At 41.5% G+C, this 21690-nt stretch overlaps 1 protein-coding gene across 9 annotated transcripts in view; it reads left to right on the top strand.

Annotated features, from left to right (window-relative positions):
* The window catches only part of CREM (cAMP responsive element modulator), a 55104-nt gene that overhangs the window by 221 nt on the left and 33193 nt on the right, over window positions 1-21690 (top strand). For 7 of the 9 annotated variants that reach the window (XM_038755674.1, XM_038755676.1, XM_038755672.1 and 4 more), the window contains exons 2-3: window positions 2091-2132; window positions 10847-10943. In XM_038755674.1, coding sequence (XP_038611602.1) covers window positions 10851-10943 — 93 coding nt within the window. In that variant the 5' untranslated portion in view covers window positions 2091-2132; window positions 10847-10850. Of the gene's footprint in view, window positions 1-2090; window positions 2133-2347; window positions 2358-10846; window positions 10944-21690 lie in introns of all 9 variants that reach the window. The other 2 variants (XM_038755668.1, XM_038755669.1) reach the window with 2 other exon arrangements.

Raw genomic sequence — 21690 nt, 5'->3', positions numbered from 1 at the left:
CCTCCCTGCCCCCCTGCAGTGTCCCACCATCTGCCAGCGCCTCCGTCCCTGCCCCCTGCAGTGTCCCCCACTCTGCCACCGCCTCCCTCCCTGCCCCCTGCAGTGTCCCCCACTCTGCCAGCGCCTCCCTCCCTGCCCCCTGCTGTGTCCCACTCTCTGCCAGCGCCTCCCTCCCTGCCCCCTGCAGTGTCCCACTCTCTGCCAGTGCCTCCCTCTGCCCCCTACAGTGTCCAACCCTCTGCCAGCGCCTCCCTCCCTGCCCCCTGCAGTGTCCCACTCTCTGCCACCGCCTCCCTCCCTGCCCCCTGCAGTGTCCCACTCTCTGCCAGTGCCTCCCACTCTGCCCCCTACAGTGCCCAACTCTCTGCCAGCGCCTCCCTCCCAGCCCCCTGCAGTGTCCCATCCTCTGCCAGTGTCCCCTGCCCCCTGTAGTGTCCCACCCTCTGCTAGTGTCCCCCGCCCCCTCCCTCCCCCCTGCAGTGTCCCACCCTCTTCCAGTGTCCCCTGTCCCCTCCCACCCTGCCCCCTGCAGTGTCCTTCTCTCTGCCAGCGTCCCCGCCCCTTCTCCCCCTGCCCCCTGCAGTGTCCCACCCTCTGCCAGCACCTCCCTCCCTGCCTCCTGCAGTGTCCCACTCTCTGCCAGTGCCTCCCACTCTGCCCCCTACAGTGCCCAACCCTCTGCCAGCGCCTCCCTCCCTGCCTCCTGCAGTGTCCCATCCTCTGCCAGTGTCCCTTGCCCCTTGTAGTGTCCCACCCTCTGCTAGTGTCCCCCTCCCCCTTCCTCCCCCTGCAGTGTCCCACCCTCTTCCAGTGTCCCCTGTCCCCTCCCACCCTGCCCCCTGCAGTGTCCCACCCTCTGCCAGCGCCTCCCTCCCTGCCCCCTGCAGTGTCCCACCCTCTGCCAGCGCCTCCCTCCCCGCCCCCTGCAGTGTCCCACCCTCTGCCAGCATCTCCCTCGCTGCCCTCTACAGTGTCCCACCCTCTGCCAGCATCTCCCTCGCTGCCCTCTACAGTGTCCAACCCTCTGCCAACACCCCCCGCCGCCTCCCTCCCTGCCCCTTGCCGTGCCCGGCCCTCCGCAAAAGCCCCCGGCAGCACCCAACCCTCTGCCCCTTTATTCATTCAGTCGTACTGACTGAGCGCCTACTGTGTGCAGACTTCTGTTCTAAGTGCTTGGAAAGTACCATTCACCAACAGCGACAATCCCTACCCAACAACGGGCTCAGAGCCTGGGAGGGGGGAGACAGACATCAAAACAAGTCAACAGGCATCAATATAAATAAATAGAATTATAGACATAAGCACATAGTTAATAAAATAGAGTAACCCTCTGCAAGTGTCTCCCACCTCCCTGCGCAAGTGCTGTTGCTGGAAAAACCAGTAGTGATTCAGACCCGCTCAGGACCCGGGCAACGGCATCCCGGGCACCACCTAAACCTTTGCCCTGGAGCAAATGGGCTCCGCTGTTACTGCCGCCTCAAGTCTCCGGCCCCCTTAATGCCCAGGCCCGGCCCTGCCTTAAGGCCCGAGAAGGGGGGCACAGGTGGGCCACACCATTCAGTGCACTAAAGTGGCTTGGGACCTTCAGAGTTGAGTTGGGGGGAGGGTCTCCTGGGCTCTAAGTGATCTTTTAATACCACAGACAGTAACCCCCTTCCACTCACTGAGCCTCCAGGGAAGCCCGACCTTGATGAAATGTGTGGAGCCAGCAGCCTACACCTGTAACTGCCACAGAGGCCACTGGATTCAGCCCAGTAATAATAGTAATGGTATTTGTTAAGCGCTTACTGTGTGCCAAGCACTGCTGTAAGCTGCTGGGCTACATACAAGGTAATAGGGTTGACCCACGTGGGGCTCACAGTCTTAATCCCCCTTTTATAGGTGAGGTAACTGAGGCACAGGTAAGTTGAGTGACTTGCCCAAAGTCACACAGCCGATAAGTGGCAGAGCCAGGATTAGAACCCATGTCCTCTGACTCCTAAACCCGGGCTCTTTCCACTAAGCCACGCCGCTGCTCAAAGAGATCACGGCCCCAACCCGGGAACCTACCTCCAGTCTGAGACCAATTTTTTAATTTTTTTTCCCCCCAGGTCACACCTGTACCCTCATTAGAAGCATGGATGACACGCTCGGTAATGCCTTCTTAAAACAATTTAGAAGAGTTTGGACTGGGGAGGGAAGAAATTGGAATTTTATTTGATAGTTCATAGTTTGCCCACTTCCCGGGGCCTAGCAGTGGCTTGTTTTCAACATTTTAAAATCCAAGGCTCCCTTCTCAGCGAACCTCGACTGGCCCAGTTGTGTATAATGATGAGCTTTCCTGTTTATGATTTCTTTTCTCATGCAGGGTAGATACCGTGAGTCAGCTTTCATTTTGCTTTGAACAACAGTTGATTCCCAGGAAGATAAGTGATCAGAGTTGGAGTTTCGGTTAACTTTCACTGCCTGGTGCGCTCGCCTGTGAAGGAACTCAAACTAGCTGAGACGGTTTTTACAAGAACGGTTCTGCCCTGCCTTCTTCCCTAGCTCATTGTGAGCAGGGAATTTGTCTGTTTTTTGTTATATTGTACTCTCCCCAGGGCTTAGTACAGTGCTCTGCACACAGTAAGTGCTCAGTAAATACGATTGACTGACTTCCACACCCAGTAAAGTGCTCAGCTGCTAGTGAAATGCATCTTTTTGAAGATGGGTGTGTGAGAGATAGTGTTTTGAGGCTGTCTGCTTCTCCATCCCTAAATTGGAGAGCCCTAGAGAAATAGCCAACTGACATGACAGTTTAAAAACGTCATTACAGTTGTCTTTGAAGTGGGAATTTGTTGGGAAATATTGTGGTATTTATTAAGTGCTTACTATATGCCAAGCACTGGGGTAGAGATAATCAGATCGAACAAGATCCGTGCCTCACTTGGAGGAACCTGGTAGGAAGGAGAACAGGTATTTACTCCTTATTTTACAGATGAGGAAATTGAGGTACAGAGAAGGGCCTTGTCCAAGATGATACTGCATCTTGGACAGAAGCGGAAGGAGACCCCAGGGCCTCCGACTCCTAGGCCTTTACTCTTTCCACTTAGCCACATCCAAGGTATTTTTGGATAATAATAATGATAATGATGGCATTTGTTAAGTGCTTACTATGTGCAGAGCACTGTTCTAAGGGCTGGGGGGATACAAGGTGATCAAGTTGCCCCATGTGGGCTCACAGTCTTAATTCCCATTTTACAGATGAGGGAACTGAGGCTCAGAGAAGTTAAGTGACTTGCCCAAGGTCACACAGCAGACATGTGGCGGAGCCGGGATTCGAACCCATGACCTCTGACTCCAAAGCCCGGGCTCTTTCCACTGAGCCACGCTGCTTCTCATGTCTCCACACTGTTTTTGAAGCAGTTTACTTTGAGCCACTCTGTGGTCACAGTGAATTTTCTGTTTTGCTGGGAAGATCAATCAAATCAGTCCATGGTATTTATTGAGTACTTTTTGTGTTGAGTACACTGTACTAAGTACTTGGGAGAGTACCGCACAACAGAGTTGGTTGACCTGTTCCCTACCCACAACAAGCTTACAGTCTAGAGAGAGTAAACAGTATGATGAAATAGTATCCTTTCCTCCTTTCTTCATGTGTAAATATGATCAAAAGTATAGGTCCAATGGAAAAATCTTACTAAAATTAATATTCTACAACTCTAGCTGGTACTTTCTACCAAATCATCAGTCACCTCTGCTTCCTTCCTGTTATAAACATTGAATTCTGATCATCTGGAAAGTATAGTTCATCCCACCCTCGGCCCCACAGCACTTAAGTACCTATCTGTATCTTTATAATATTGTATTTATTAAGTAATAATAGTAATAATAATGATGGCATTTATTAAGTGCTTACTATGTGCAAAGCACTGTTCTAAGCTCTGGGGGGATACAGGGTGATCAGCTTGTCCCACGGGGGGCTCACAGTCAATCCTCATTATACAGATGAAGTACTTACTATGTGCAGAGCACTGTTCTAAGAACTGTTATTTATTATTAATAACAATAATAATGATGGCATTTATTAAGTGCTTACTATGTGCAAAGCACTGTTCTAAGCGCTGGGGGGATACAGGGTGATCAGGTTGTCCCACAGGGGGCTCACAGTCAATCCTCATTATACAGATGAAGTACTTACTATGTGCAGAGCACTGTTCTAAGAACTGTTATTTATTATTAATAACAATAAGAATAATGGTATTTGTAAAGTGCTTACTCTGTGCCAGCCACTGTACTAAGCACTGGGGTGGATACAAGCAAACTGGAGACACAAGCCCCGTCCTATGTGGAGCTCTCAGTGTCGATCCCCATTTAACAGATGGGGTAACTGAAGCACAGAGAAGTTAAGTGACTTGCCCAAGATCACAGAGCAGACAAGTGGTGGGGCCAGGATGAGAACCCATGACCTTCTGACTCCCAGGCTCTATTAATTTATACTAATAGCTGTCTCCCCCTCTAGACTAAGTCTGTGGGCAGAGCATGTGTCTACCAACTCTCTTGTACTGTATCATCATCATCATCATCATCAATCGTATTTATTGAGCGCTTACTGTGTGCAGAGCACTGTACTAAGCGCTTGGGAAGTACAAGTTGGTAACATATAGAGACAGTCCCTACCCAGCAGTGGGCTCACAGTCTAAAAGGGGGAGACAGAGAACAAAACCAAACATACTAACAAAATAAAATAAATAGAATAGATATGTACAAGTAAAATAAATAGAGTAATAAATATGTACAAACATATATACATATATACAGGTGCTGTGGGGAAGGGAAGGAGGTGAGATGGGGGGGATGGAGAGGGGGATGAGGGGGAGAGGAAGGAAAGGGCTCAGTCTGGGAACTCTCCCAAGCTCTTGTACAGTGCTCTACGTAAAGTAAATGTTCAATAAATACTGTAGATTGATAAGGACAATAGCATCTAATTGTAATTCCATAAGTAGATTTTGGTGGCATATGATATTACTTTCCAGCAATATCCACACCCAAGTTTCTGAGAATATAGACAAAATGATTTGTGATTTTCAACCAGCTAGGCCCAAGATTTTCTTCCAAATACTGTATGTTGAATAATTTAACTTTCTATACTAAAACACTTTTCCCACTCTCATCTGATCATTTTAGAACATTTGTAAATTATTTCCCCTTGGTTTCAGTAATTCTCTTCTATTGTAAACATCAAGCTGTGTTAGCAGAGACGTCACGAGTTGAAGTTCTGCTGCTGCATCCTGGATCTTGAAATGATGTCTCTTTGACATTCTAATAGACTCTTTAAAGTGGAATGACATTTGGGCTACTTTTTTGTGCCTCAATAGGGATATGTATTGGGTAGAAATTCATATTTAGTTTCTTAATCGTGTTGATTGCCCAGTTATTAAAATAGACACTTGAAAAGTGCTGATTCCAAGTGAATTATTTCGATAATCCCATTTGTAAACTCGTTATGGGCAGGGAAAGTGTCAGCCAATTCTGGTCTGCTGTACTTTCCCAAATGCTTGGTACGGTGCTCTGCACATAAGTGCTCAATAAATGCTATTGATTGATTGACTGTCAAATGTATTGACATATTTACAGTAAAATGCTTGTGTATGCATGTTCTTTTCCAGTGACAGTTTCTTTTTTATATTGTTTTACTCCATGTTTTGGGGCCTGGATGTTTCCCAGACAATCGTGTTCTTTGTGCATTTAGTTACACGTATGCCTATATTAAGTGTATATTGCATTGTTTGTTGTGGGGGCTGTCAATATTTCTGAGAACACTGGATATGAGGAAACTATCTAGAATGTAGACTGTCCTAGTTTCCTAGAAAGGTGAAATATTGTTCAGAATTTGGATTTCTTCATATATTATGTAAAGCTTGTTGAATTCCATGTGGCTTTTGTAAATTTCCAAGTTCTTTGTTGTGTTTATTGAGATCAGAGTGTTTATTCTGAATGATATTGGCTTTTCTAGTCTCTATTTTGTTCTTGCAACCATTTTTCTAATGTGCCACTCTGTGGTCATCACAGCTAAACGTGCAACAACTAAAACAATAAACGCTTTCTACAACCTCCAAGAAATATTGATCACTGATTGCTTTACTAATACAAAAGTGTTAGAGGGAAAGTCATGAGTTATTTTCCAAGCAGAGTTCCTTCGTTATACTCTTGAATGCCATGTCCAGAAGTCATCAGAATGGTCTTCTCTGTTACATATTTCTACTGTCTGTCAGGATCAAAAATGAAGAAGTTAAAAAGAATTGACACATTGGGATTAATGTATTCAAATCTGCCCTACAACTCTTCTTCATCCTCCTCCTTTCTCTCTTCAGTTCCATATGACTTGTATCTACCCCAGCGCTTAGAACAGTGCTTTGCACATAGTAAGCGCTTAAAAAATACCATTATTATTATTATTGTTATTATTAAAGAGACAAACTAACCCCCGAGATGGTGACTGTGACCCAGATTGAATTCCCCTGTAGGGCTGTTAACTGTTGGTGTAAGAAAGGCTGTGTTCAGTCCCTGTTCTTGTGTTGTCCTATGCTGTCGAGTGGTTTCTGACCTCTAGCAACTTCATGAACACACCTCTCCCGGAACGCCCTACCTCCATCTGCAATCGTTCTGGTAGCATATCCATAGAGTTTTCTTGGTAAAAATATGGAAGTGGTTTACCATTGCCTTCTTCCGCGTGGTCAACTTGAATCTCTGCTCTCTATTCTCTCTCGTGCCACTGTCGCCCAGCACAGGTGAGTTTGAATTTGTAGCAGATTCCCTTCCACTCACTAGCCACTGCCCAAGCTAGGAATGGAATGGGTAAGCCTCTGCTTGACTCTCTCTCTCGTAGTAGAGTACTAGAAACTCTCTAGGTGCGTTACTGAGTGGGGGTTCAATCCCTGTAGCTTCATTGTTTTAGCATCTTTATAACTCACTTTCTTGTCTGCTCTTACTGTAAATGTTCTTTCTGCATTTTAATATCAAATAACCAGAATGCTTTTAGCCAGTGAGACTTTAAAATGATAAACTCTTCCTATTTAAATCTTACAAAGGATGAGAAAGGGTATCTTACTTTTCTATTTGAGGAGGACTGACCAGGTTAAATGAATAAACTTCCATTTTCGGATGTTGCTATTTCTGTGTAAAATTGCAGTGTCCATGGCATTGCCGAAAAAACCAAATTTATACCAAACTCTCTCCAGAGATATAAAATCAACTTAAAAGTAACACATCACTTGATCTCTTCCATTACTGCTCTTCCATTACTTTCTGAGATAAGATGACTTTACTTGCTTAATATCCAACTCATTATTTTATGGGACTTTAACAAGTTAATTTTATTGAGAGGCCTAGACTGTTCCATTGAGAAATATAAATTTAAGTTTCTGGACCTATCATCTTCTCTTAAAATGAACTAGTCCCTGATTGGACTCCTAGCCTATAATGGATTCCAATTTGCTGGAAGGATTTCTCTAATTGATGACTCTAATTGACCTTTTCCTAGGCAGTTACATCAGTTACATAGCTAGATGGTAACCTCTTTGTAGGTGGACATTTATAAAAGATTCTACAGCTATTGTAAATATGTCAGAATAGATTGACAGATTATATGTCTGGCTTTCCTCAAGTTCAACTATCTATGGCACAATAATACTCAACTTTAATGCATGAAGAAAACCAGAATATATCAACAACCCTAGATCAGTACTTGAGGTTACCTTGAAATTAATGGCTCAGAAAGTTCTCTACTTCTGACTCCTACTCACCTTTGTAAGACACCCAGCACCCCCCAAAAAAATGCTAAAAAGAAAAACATATCAAATTATCTAAATACTTAAAAAAAAATTCTCATCCAAGCTTGTGGAAAAGCATTTAATTGAAATACGTGTTTTGCTAAACTCTTGTGCATAGTCATGTCAGTGGTGACTAGCATTGAAAAGTAGTTGGTAGAGGACAGGAATTTTATCTTTATCTGACAAACCTCACTTCTCCAAAGTGAGGAGAAGTGGTATAATGTCATGTACCAATGGACACTATAGATCCCGGCTCTGCTACTTGTCAGTTGTGTGACTTTGGGCGAGTCGCTTCACTTTTCTGAGCCTCAGTTCCCTCATCTGTAAAATGGGGATGAAGACTGTGAGCCCACTTTGGGACAACCTGATCACCTTGTATCCACCCCAGCTCTTAGAACAGTGCTTTGCACATAGTAAGCGTTTAACAAATGCCATCATTAATTAAGTAATTAACTGCATGTTACCTGTCCTTAACAACCTGAGAAATTGTTTTTGCCAGTTGATAAAGCCCAGAGTTGATTGAGAATTACATGTTGAATTTGGCCGTAAAGACAGCCAATTCACATAACTCAGGTAAATACCTTTTCCTCAGTTGTCAGTACTAATTGGGGAAAAAAGTAGGTGGCTCTTGATTGGCCTGTTTTATCTCAATTCCTACAGTCGCTCAATTAATAGTATTTATTGAGCACTTAGTGTACTAACTATAACCATTAAGGTTTAGCCAGAGTGAAAGAAATTGTGAAACAGGGATAGATTTTGTTTTGTTAACTTAAACAAATGACTATCAAGTACTTTAAAAAAACAAAACCTTTCAATCTGCTTAGATAGAATCAAGGGACAGAACAAACATAGCACCTAGCTAGTTTCTAGGGTAACAGAAGAGTAACACTAAGTATTATGAATGGTTAAAAAGGTAAGTACAGTCTAGACACCTAACTCATATTTTGGAGTTAGTCTGAATGAAGCTTTGGCCTCCTCTCAAAATTGTCCCAGAAAGCTTTGTGCCCTAGTATTGTGTTTTTTTACATCCTTTTTCAGTGCACTTTTTGGGAATTGGGCTTTACTAGGTAGATAGCTTTTGCATTGAGTATGCAGTGCAAATTTTAAAACCTGTTTTTGATTCAGCATTTAATCCATCAAAGCAGTGACTTCATATATTGTGAAATAAACTTTCATGAATTGAAAGGTATTTGATGCAGAATATAAAGAAAATAACCGTTGCTTTTTGAATAGCCAAATGCCTATGTAAACTGTACTTAGAAAATGGAACTTTAAGGTAAATGTGGTTTTTGCGAAGGGACTCTTTAGTAGCATGTAGTAAATGAAGTGTATTGTCAAGACGATTTATGACAATTTCTTCAGGGAAGACTATTTTGATTTAAGAAAAGATGATTCAGAAATGCATCCCTTTTGGTGCTGTGATAATTTGAATTTATGAGAGCCTGACCATTTATTTAAACTTCTGTTTTACTTCGAAATTCATTATCAGACATACAATCAAATTGATTCAAACTGAAACTGAAATATCAGTACAGTTTTGACAAACCGTTTGCCATGAAGTAAAATAAGAGGAGTATAAACAATAAATGTTTCATCCATAGGAAGATATTAGCTAGCTTTATACTCCAGTTCTTTACAAGATTCAAGATGCCAACAAGAGTTGTGTATTTTTTATTGCTCGTTTAGATAATAAGCAAATCAAGAAAGTTGTTATGTCTTAGAGGGATTTTTTTATGGTATTTGTTAAGCGCTTACTATTTCCCAGGCACTGTACTAAGCGCTGGGGTGGATAGAAACAAATTGGGCTGCAAACTGTCCCTTGTGGGACTCGCAGTCTCGATTCCCATTTTACAGATGAGGAAACTGAGGCACAGAGAAGCTAAGTGACTTGCCCAAGGTCACACAACAGGCACAGTTGATATCTGTACTGAATTTCTAGTTAGGCTCATTGAGACAAAATTTTTTACAAATAGTGTTGAAGCAGTAAATCAAAGAATAGTTGAAAATAGTAACTTAACAGGTAAGGGTATTGAGAAAACACCGTAATGAACAACGTCCTGTAGGCTGTAAGCTCTTTGTGGGCAGGGAATATGTCTATTGTTATATTGTATTCTCCAAAGCACTTAGTACAGTGTGCTGTACATAGTAAGCACTCAATAAGTATGATTGATTGTCTTTTTCATAGACTTTACCCATTTTTTGTGGATTTTAATGGCACAGAATATTTGTTGAATTTCTTAAGAGTAAAATCTAATCTCCCAAAGATAGTTTTCACTTTTGCCTCTTTCTATACTGCTGCCATTTCTGGATTTTGGCGTAAGAGGCAGAAAGCCTCTTATTTCTATAGACTTTTGGAGGCTAGATGAGAATTAAAAAGGAATTTGACATCAGATGAATATAATTTCCTAGCAAAAATCTAAATAATTATTTCAACTGTCACTTGAAGTTATCAGACGTGTTTAACTCCAACATAAAAAGTTACTGGTTAACGTGAAGTAGCCCTCTTTTTGAGTATCTGTATATGACATAAACTACTTTTCCTACAAAAAGATAAATTGCTGTCATTTGCAATTTAAATAAAGGACGAATTTATCTTCATGTGTCCCCATTAATTCACCTGACAAATCAGTAGTGCTGCCTCGTGCCGTACTCATCAGTTCTGAAGCAATACCCAAGAGAGATTTGGACATTTTACATTACAACTGAATTGTTCCCATTATGCTAAGCATTTGATAAAGATCTCAATGCAGTTTTTGGGGGGAGGAATTAATCTCTTCTTACTTCAGGCAGTCAAAGGTGATTGCTGGTACTTTCCCTCTTTTTCATATGTGTTATTGAATGCCATTGGTGAATAACTTGAAGGAAAAATTTGACCAGATTCTGGATTTGATGTGAGAATTTTTATTGCACTAAAATTATAGAACTGACCTTTTGGCATAAATGCAAAAAAATGAATACGATGACTGGATAAACCAAGAATGCCATATAGTTAAAAGACCATTGATAGAAGTGATTCCTAATAGGACTTATCCTGTACCTCTTTTATTTCTTTTCAGGCAAATGACCATGGAAACAGCTGAATCGCAACAGAATGGAATTGTAGCAGGGGGTGAAACTAATACTAGCCGAAGTTCAATTCCTGCCTTAGCTCAGGTAATTTTGAAAAAATTGTACAGATGAATATGAAGGATGCAAAAAAACCGAAATTAAATGAAAATTTTTGAATTGGCCATAGGTGTAATATACTTTGCCATAATACTTAAATAGAAAAATGAAGACATAAATTAACCTTATCTTTTATCTCAGGATTTATATTTTCTAGCTGGAAGTTTGGGGATTCTTTCTGTTATAAAAAGATTAAATGGATGTCTAAGTTTATTTTTTAAAATCAAGGATTTGTTCTGGGGGAAAAAAGAGAAACTTCCTGGCCTTAAATTTGAAAATATAAAAGCCAGTAAGAAAAAAAAATTGGGAAAAATAGAAACATTTGAAATTTGAAGCCTGAAATAGTGAAATATGAGCAGCTTCAGAAGTGAGCACACTAGTCCAAATCTGAGACCGTCCTCCCTATTCCCTGCTGCCCCATTCCCTGAGATTACTTTTCAATTAATCAGTAGCATTTCCTGGGCACTCATTCTGTGCAAAGCACTGTACTAAGCATTCAGATGAATACAGGAATTGGTACTCAAGACCTCAAGGAGCTTTAATCTAGCGGAGGAGACAGCCACTAAAATACACTGAAAGTAGGGGGAAGCAACACTTCTCTCCTCCTCATTTTTCTCCTTGTCCACACTGAAAGGGGGTTCCAGTCAGAGAAAGTCTCTGGGTTGGAGGCCAAAGCCCTGGCCCACCATGGCCTCTCCTCCCATCGGTCCAGCCTGGCTATCTGTGTGGAGCCCTTCCTAAATGGAGAAAACATATTCCAGTTGTCATCAGAGCAGTAATCAAACTGCCAGATCTGGGAATGTACCCAAGTGCAGCTCAGGTGGGTTATCGACTGTTGTCAAGTATGTTCATCCAGCTGAGATTAAGTCAGTCATTTAGACTTTGACTGAAGTGCCTATCCCCTGCTCAGAGCAGTGCTATATGTGGGTCCATGTGGACCCTACTCTTTTCTAGCATTACAAAGTTTTAAGATTGTGTTAGTTGGGCAGCACATTACTTATTGACCCTGGGCATTTGGTAATGAACAGCTTGGAAATCTCAGTCCTTCAATGATGACCCATTCTTCGGTTGTAGACTGTAAGCTTCTCGTGGGTAGGGACCATATCTACCAACTCTATTGTATTGGACCTTTCCAGCACTTAATACGTTGCTCTGCACAGTCAGCACTCAGTAAGTACCATTGATTGAGTTTGGAGAGGTGACAAGCATCAGTTAAAACAGCAGCAATGGAATCCCAAGTCCTTTCTGCTCTGTTCCCCTCAGAATGGTAACATACCCACTAGTATCCATGGGTGAAGTGCACCGATTAGAACAGAGTTGAATAATTTTTGGGGCTGAAGGGATGGTTAATGGTCTTATTTACCTGTTGAGGGTTGCACATAATCTTCTGGCAAAACTCCAAGAAGAAGAACAGAGAAGGGAGTATTGAAGAGGCACAAGTGGTTGAATTGCACTGTGAGGCTGGTAATTGCAGTTCTCCAAAGCTGCAGTGGGGTTTGGCAGTGCTCCTATCACTTCCCCATATTCTCACATCCCATCCTTAAACACATACATGCATACACTCTATCTCTCTTTTCCCCTCCCTCTTTCTCTTTCTTCCTCTCCTTTTCTTTTTTTCCATCTTTACACCCATGAGCTTCCCATGGGCCTATCCACATACCATGCTGCTTCGCACTGTGATTGTGAGCACAAAATGGGATAGGGACTTTGCATGGCCTGCTAATCTTATATCTTTCCCCGGTGGTTAGTAAAATGCTTAACAAATACCATTGTTATTGATCAGTAGGTTTGTAGAATTCAGATAGGGCACAGGCCTGGGAATCAGAAGGTCATGAGTTCTAATCCTGACCCCTGCCACTTGTCTGCTGTGTGACCTTGGGCAAGTCACGTTGCTTTTCTGGACCTCATCTGTAAAATGAGGATTGAGACCTTGCGCCCCACCTGGGACAGGAACTGTATCCAACCCGATTTGCCTGTATCCACCTCAGCGCTTAGTACAGTGCCTGACAAATAGTAAGTGCTTAACAAATACCGCAATTATTATTATTATTGTCCATTAATGGTATTTCTTGAGGATTTACTGTGTGAAGAGCACTGATGACCACAGGCCAAAGAGCAATCTTTATGAGTATGTAATGTGGAAAGGTATCTTAGGATATATTTAGCATATGCACACACACACACACACACACACACACACACACACACACACACAGAGTTCAATAGTTCTTATTCAAAAGTGACCTTATCAAATACGGAGGGCACTAAATGTATATGCTTTTTTTTTTATAGGATTTTCTTAGCTGGTCTCACCTGTGGAGACATTATATTTTTCATGGGTGAATTAATGTTTTAATAACATTTGGAAAACCTGGAAGAAACATTTAGCAAATTGGCTCAATAGGTAACAGTCCACAAGTACTGCACATCAAAAATATAAGTACATATATATGCACACATTTATGTACAGGCATACATGACATTAAATTGGACAAGTTTTCTATTAAGAGAATCTTTAAATGACGTGACATATAGCAAATTCTAATTAGCCAGTAACTCTAATGGTGTAAATAGGGGTTACAGTGACAGGCCTTTTCCTTTCACTTATGCAACAACCAAACACCCACACACATGCATTCCTTTGTGATGGAGAACAATGCAGTTTTCTGCACTTCTGTTTGTAAAACTGTTGGTTTGTTCATTCAAAATCTCAGCCCCCAAATCATATGACTCTCCTTTGGCTTTAAACTACCAAAAGAATGACATCTGAAAAACACCCCCACGCAAAATAAACCTCAAAGTATAATTTTGTCTTTTTTTAAAGTATCTGAATGCAGTTTACCACCTAAGCCCTTCGGGAAAATCTCTGTGACCCCTCTCCAACCCCCTCTCCATCCCCCGCCTTACCTCCTTCCCCTCCCCACAGCACCTGTATATATGTATATGTGTTTGTATGTATTTATTACTATATTATTTATTACTCTATTACTCTATTTTATTTGTACATATTTATTCTATTTATTTTATTTTGTTAATATGTTTTGTTCTCTGTCTTCCCCTTCTAGACTGTGAGCCCACTGTTGGGTAGGGACCGTCTCTATATGTTGCCAACTTGTACTTCCCAAGTGGCAACAGTGCTCTGCACACAGTAAGCACTCAATAAATACAATTGAATGAATAGAAAAGATATACAGGTAATAAATACTGGAAAAATGAAAAGAATAATAATAATGATGATGATGGTATTTGTTAAGTGCTTACGATTTGCCAAGCACTGTTCTAAGTGCTGGGGGTGGGGGGGGGATACAAGGTGATCAGGTTGTCCCATGTGGGGTTCACAGTCTTAATCCCCATTTTACAGATGAGGTAACTGAGGCACAGAGAAGTTAAGTGACTTGCCCAAAGTCACACAGCTGACAAGTGGCGGAGCAGAGATTAGAACCCAAGACCTCTGACTCCCAAGCCCTTGCTCTTTCCACTGAGTCACGCTGCTTCTCTGAGCCATGCTGGAAGCTCAAACCTCCTCTGCTCTTGCATGAAAAATGACTAACATGAAAAATGACTAATGTTATTGGATTGAGAGAGTTATCCTAAAGCTGTCAGGTGAAATCACAATGAACTATCTACCAAAGCAGCTCATCCAAGAGCAACAAATCCTGAATCCATGAAGTCTCTACATACGTGTTTGTACATTTGTGTATGTATCTATACATGAAGCAGTATGGCCTAGTGGATATAGCACAGGCCTGGGGGTCAGAAGTCCATTAGTTCTAATTCTGGCTCTGCACTTGTCTGCTGTGTGTTCTTGGGCAAGTCACTTGATTTCGTCCGTGCCTCGGTTGCCTCATCTGTAAACTGGAGATTGAGACTGTGAGGACCCACAGAGACGGTGTCCAGCTCAATTTGTTTCTATCCCCCCCCCACCCCCCCCACTGTTTAGAACAGTTCCTGGCATATAGTAAGCAATTAATAACTACTATTATTATTATTATATTCATGTGTATGTAAAATGTAAATATATATGCAAACATGCACAAATGTGTATACATGTACATATGCACACACACATACATATAGTGTGCCAGGATATATAGAGAGGCTTCATATTTTTCCACCCACTTGCCTTTTCAGTTTTCTGGCCACCATTCATTCATTCATGTAGTTGTATTTATTGAGTGCTTACGGTGTGCAGAGCACAGTGTTAAGCGCGTGGCAAAGTACAATGCATCATTAAACAGTGACATTCCCTGTCCACAACAAGCTTACAGCCTAGAGAACGAGTTTACAACACTGCAGGTGTTGGCCAATTCAAGGTGTTGGCCAGTTCAAGTACTAAGCGCTTAGTACAGTGCTCTGCACACAGTAATCGCTCAATAAATACGATTGATTGATTGATTGATTGGGGGGAAAAAAGCCTAGGGAGGTCCAGGAAGACAGTGGCCGCTTCTCCTGGTGTTCCTGACATCTTCAGCGGAAGAATCTGGTAGGAGTTGTGGTACCAGGGTGTCTGTGCTCCCACTAAATTATTGGCTCCTTGAGGATAGGGATTGTTGCTACCAACTCTGGTGTATTGTACTCTTCCAAACACTTATTAGAGTACTCTGCACACAGGAGTTGGGCAATAAATCCCATTGATCGATTGGATCCTAGCTATCCCATTCTTTCCTTATTCAACTGGACTTGGTCCCAAGCTGCTGGGAGAAATGAGGTTCTGTTGTTATGTACATTCCTTGGGTAATTTCAACTAAACTAAATCAATTCTGTGCCAACTACGGGGAAGGTAAAAAGGCCTGGTTTTCTGGAGGGCTTACTTGGCAGAAACAATTTTGCTTAAGATTTAAAAAGATAGTTTTCTCCACTTCTCTGTTCACTTTTCTCTCCAATTTCCATAACTCTCTTTTCTCTTCTCCATCCTGGCCTTATTCCAGTGCCTTCCCTTTCTTTAATTCTTTTGAACATTTGTTACTACTAAGAATTGTCCGTTAAAAGAACAGAAGGAAGAGGAGAGGGCAAGAAGGTGACTATTGCGGCCAGATTTGAAGCATTTCTGTGGTCAATTCATTTTGTTTCTGGAGCATTCTGAATCTTTGACTAGAAACTCTGACCAACTCTAGTGGTGGTGAGCATATTGGTTGCAGCTTTTTAAATTGAAAGCCCCTCTGAAAACTCAACTGATGCTAAACTTCCATAATACAGTGTTCTATCTTAGTCCAATCAGCCAAACTAAAAACTTGCATTGCTTTGTAATGTCAGTGGTGCTTGTGGGTTACACTGTCTGGCGAGGTGTAAGTAAATGGCATGACCCATTGTTAAGACAGGAAAACTGTTGAATGTAATGTGGTTTTGATTGATTTAAACTAGAAACTTAAAAAATAAGTACATTTTTATTTCATTCTGTCCTTTGCCATATGTGTTTTCTAGAAATTTATTTTTCAAGGATGTTTTCTGGGTTTAAAGTGACTGTGCTTCCACTTTTAAGTCTTAAAGAGTTGTTTTGGTTTCAAACGTATTTTTGCAACTCAAATGAAATGCTGACACCAGCAATGAAACCATTGAATCATTCAGAAACCTAAGTTTTTCTTATTTTCCTACCAATGTCCTTGGAAGAGAGCAGATAATACCATATGAAATAATTTTGTGTTTGGTCTGCTAGCCCTTGTCACAGTTTCTCTTACATATAATTAGGATAGTTTGTCTGAAGTTTATGTAGGCCTTTACTATTGGAAATTGTGACTTTCTTTTTACATTCTATAAAAGGCAATATATCGCTTCAGTAATAGTACAAGGAAATTGACAGTTCAAATATAGTTCATCTCTTCTTTTTTCCTTTTTCTAAAAGATCTTATCACGTATAAACCCATGCACACAATAGTCATTCAATTAAATGTTAAAATTAAAGTTCTTATTTATGAAATTTCCACTTTGAGCTATTGAACTTCTCCTCCTCCCTCACCAAACTCTTTAATGTCAGGAACAGATATCATAAATCTTTATGAAAATCTTACCTAGCTGACATGGCTGAAGTTTTATAAAAATTAATCTTTTAGAGTATTATCAAGACAACTCAACGATGGTGGTCAAATTTATGGATCTTCCAATCCATACCAAAGATGCTATAGTGTTGAATGTATTATGAGTCATACTCAGAAGAAGAAGACATAAACTGTAAATGAACAGGAGAAGCATTTGCTTTATAGGTTGTTAACTGTTCAGGACTATTCTTCTTTGGCAGATAAAGCCCATTGTAAAACACTGAGTACACATTCAGCGTCACACATAGTACTGTAATAATGCCAACCCAACTTGGCCTCCTAGGTCTTCTGTCCTTAGAGCTTTTGAGTTGTGTTTCTACTTTCACCTTTACTAAGAACTTATTTTCTGTTTCTGTTTTTCCCCTTGTGCTGCAGAAAAAAAGCCTTTAAATTCACAGGCATAAAAGAGGCTTTGTACTTTGTGGATTTATGTCCCAAAATGGCATTTTCATCAATAAACTGGATATTAAGCAATAGATCACATTTTGAGATGTATATAGTACCACGCATCAAGAAGCCCCAAATCCTCAAAGTTGTTTCCCTGATCTAACACACATAGGTTTGATATAAGATTTAGAAGTGTGGTTGTTAACTTTTGGAAATCATGACCCATAGAATTCTCATATCGTTTGTTTCTCTTCCTTTTTCTCCTCCTCCTTTTTCCCCTCCTCCTCCTTTCTCCATTCCCTCTTTCTCCATTCCCTCTTCTTCCTTTCTCCTCCAGTTCAAAGTCTCCTTTTCACTGCCGCCTTCTCCTTTTCCTTCTGAACATTTACAGGGCATCTTACTATGAGAAGAGCTCTGTACCAAGGAGGGTGCTACAAGAAAATAGAGTCTGCAGCCACGACAGTCCAGGACATGCAATTTTAAGAAGGAGAGAGAATTAATAAATAGAATTTCCTAAAAACTTAGGACATATAAACAGTACATACACCAATTGTTCAGAGATTTACCCATGAGTTTAAGAGAGTATTGGAGTGACCAGAGTGGCCATAGCTAGAAGAGTTAAATCCAGCAAGGCTTCATGAATGTGGTGAACCAACAGCAGTGTCGTGAAGGAGAGTGGGGATCGTTTCACAGAGAAGTGAGACCCTAAAGGTGGTTGTCGGAGATGACCTAACTTAGGTTATGGAAAAATTAATCAGAGAATGCTTTTTGGAGGAGATGGAATTTCAGGAAGTGTTGGGGAATCTATGGCAGGTGCTGTCAATTTTGATTTTCTTTAAGATTTTTTTATTTGGGGATGATTGTTCCCGTGGCTCAGTGGAAAGAGCCCGGGCTTTGGAGTCAGAGGTCGTGGGTTCAAATCCCGGCTCCGCCATTTGTCAGCTGTGTGACTTTGGGTAAGTCACTTCACTTCTCTGTGCCTCAGTTCCCTCATCTGTAAAATGGGGATTAAGACTGTGAACCCCACATGGGACAACCTGATCACCTTGTATCCTCCCCAGGTGCTTAGAACAGTGCTTTGCAAATAGTAAGCACTTAATAAATGCTATTATTATTATTTTTTTATTATGTACCATTGCTCCTTCCATCCAATTTGTAGCCATTTCAGTACTCATTAATGCACTTCTCACGGAGTATGGGTGTGGAGTAAAAGAGAAGAGATGATGCTAAAGTCAATTAACTTTACTAAAATTAGCAATTCCCTTGTAGACCAAGAGCATGGAAGGCTAAAACCAGTAGTCCAAGTAGGGTGGTCATTCATCTGATATGATGTCAGACAAGCCATTCTTCAGCTGGGAATGGCATCAGATGCCTTTATGTCCAGCGTTGTCATTTACAGGGTCCAGCCTCCCTCCACTTCAGCTCCTGCCTCTGAGTCCCATGGCTTGGAAGCCATGCCTGTGTTTCCTGGGACCTGGAAGTGGAACACAGTGATTTGGAACAATGGAGGGAGTCAGAGATGCACCCAGAGAAATGCTCTAGATTTTGCAGATTTCCACAAAGGATCTGTCTAGGAATCCTTGTGGCACACTATATTACACTGTGTAAGACTTCGAAGTGCACGTAATATGACTTTTTAAAAAAATGACATTGAAGTGCTTACCGTGTGCCAGGCACTCTATTAAGCGCTGTTGTAGATACAAGATAATCAGGTTGGACACAGTCCCTGTCCCACATGGGGCTTACAGTCTAAATCCTCAGTTTACAGATGAGGTAACTTTTAGACTGTGAGCCCACTGTTGGGTAGGGACTGTCTCTATATGTTGCCAATTTGTACTTCCCAAGCGCTAGTACAGTGCTCTGCACACAGTAAGCGCTCAGTAAATACGATTGATGATGTAACTGAGGCACAGAGCATTGAAGTGACCTGCCTAGGGTCACACAGCAGACAAGTGGCAGAGCTGAGATTAGAACCCAGGTCCTCTGACCCCCAGGCCTGTACTCATTCCACCAGGCCACACTGCCTCTCCTGATGCCCTCTGGTCAGCCTACTGGTGTCCAGTTAATCTCAAGTGCCATCGGTGAGCGTGAAGTGTAGAGTCATCAATGCATGTTCTGTGAAAGGATGGCCTCCGATAGCCAGGCAAAGTCACATGATAACCACATGATGTCACACACAGTACAGCAGGCCCAAGGTGGAAAATAAGGATGTCATGAATGGAAAAGTATGGCCTTCCTGTGATCCTAGATTATTTTTCACTCCGAGTGGGGATGCATGGGATGGTCCCTGGGCACCCTGTTTCTCCCTGACTTGCTCCAGGCCCTTTGTGTTTGCCTCTGAAGTCAGTGTAAAGTTCGGCACAGCATCTGAGCAATGAAACTGGGCAAGCAGGAGCTGCAGAAGAAAGAGGCTCAGTGCAGAAAATGAAAAAACTGGGCAAGATTGCATCCAGTTCTGAATTGATACAAGACAAATGATAGGCCAGCTGAAAATCAGCCAGCCCAGTATAAATTTGGATGACTGGACACCCCACTGACCAGTAATTGTGAAACCAGACAAATGACTACCCTATTCTGTGGTAAATCCAACAGGAAATAGATTTATAAAGAAAACAACTGACTCCTTTCAGAACTAAGGTTTTTGATTCTAGTGGAGGGATCAGGAATTTGGAGAGAGGGAGAACCCCATAACGAGCTCCTTTGGCTTTGGGAGGATTAAATCAGAAGATGTATCAAGTTGTCTTTCTGCTCAAGGATTTTATGATCCTATTTGAGGAGGGTCAAAGGGCCTGACATTTGGCTTTGAAAATTTTATTGAGAAGCCCAGTTTGACAGAAGCTAAACCCCAATCATCACAATTACCAGCTTGAATAATCTCAGTACTCACAAGCAATGTGCTCATCTTGGGTGTTTTGGAAAGGGGGGCAAAAAAGAAGAAATATTAGACAAGAGTCTTGCGAATTATAAAGCTGAACAGGCTTTATGGACTGCCTAATCTCACATACTTCAGTGCCGCCTTTTGGAAGTACAATCTCAAGGGATTTGGGAGTCAGGTCCTTAAGAAAATGCTATGAAAGAAGTGTGAGATGAGTGAAGCTCCCAGAATATTGGAGGTTTCAAATGGTGTATTAACATTTCTTAGAGAGACTCTTGATTTAGGGAGGTCATTTGTCCAGTTTTTTGTCAGACAATCTGGTTTTAAGTCAAACTGGTCCCTGTCTGATATGGCTAAGATGCCAGGTGCCTTTATGGTCAACATTTTTATTTTTAACTCCTTGCCTCTCTCCATCATGGCTTCTGCCGTGGAGTTTCGCAGTTCAGAAGTAGTTCATGGCCATCTTTGAGGGGTTTTTTTTAACCCTCTGATAAGAAATGTATGTAATTCCAATTCAGAAAGTCTAATTGAACTTTGGAATTGCATGTGACTATATTCATTTCAGTAATTCTAATTGACAGTAGAAAATGGAGAAATCAGACCCTTGAATGCTTTCCCCTCAGCTACTTCATTATTCATTAGTACTTCTAGCAGATAGTGAGCCTGGAAAAGGAAGAAGGTGATTTCAATTTAATTTTGCATCTTTTTAATAGCTTTTGCAAAGCCCGGATTAGTGAGTGTAGGAATTAATGGCTAAAATGAGATTTTGTATTATCTGCAGCTTTGGTCTACGCATCTCTTCCATTAGCAGGGACATTATAAGAGACAATTTACTTTATTGTTAATGAAGACCATATTGTTGACCATTTGTTTTGACCTACCAGTGAAGTTTTTCAAACCTTCCTTAAGTCCACTCAGAGCCTGCTTTTCTGACTCAAGTTTTCCCTGAAGGCTGAGCACTCTTGTGTCTTAAGCGAGCATTATTTCCAAATGAACACAATTTGTTCATTCTCATACTTAATCATAGAAAATCCAGATGGGAGGCCTCATTTATAAATGTTACCAGCAGTGCTGAATGCAGTATATCAATCTTGGCTCTTTCCAAATATTTTGGAAACAAATCAGTCACGTGGCCTATTTTTCAGAGTGGCAGAGTCATATTGTAAATGTTAGAATTTTTCAGATCTTGCTAACAAAAATGATGAAGTCCTATCAAGAAAACATTAAGAATAGTTGTTGATTTTTAAAGCATAATTTCCTAAATTTTGCTTTAACTTCTTCGTATTAAATATGCAATTGATACCTGAACACAGAAAAAAGCCATTTGGTAGGGTACCAAAGCAATCCTTGTGTGCATAACTTTTCTGGAAATGACACCTTAGTGTTTTGTGTGAACCAAGAGCTGCATTTATTTGGGGAGAGTAAAGAAGATATATTTGAT

This window comes from Tachyglossus aculeatus, chromosome 13 (genome assembly GCF_015852505.1).
Source record: "Tachyglossus aculeatus isolate mTacAcu1 chromosome 13, mTacAcu1.pri, whole genome shotgun sequence".
Classification (NCBI taxonomy): Eukaryota; Metazoa; Chordata; class Mammalia; order Monotremata; family Tachyglossidae; genus Tachyglossus; species Tachyglossus aculeatus.
Note: the sequence above shows the minus strand (reverse complement) of the source record. Positions and strands in the feature narration are given on the sequence as shown.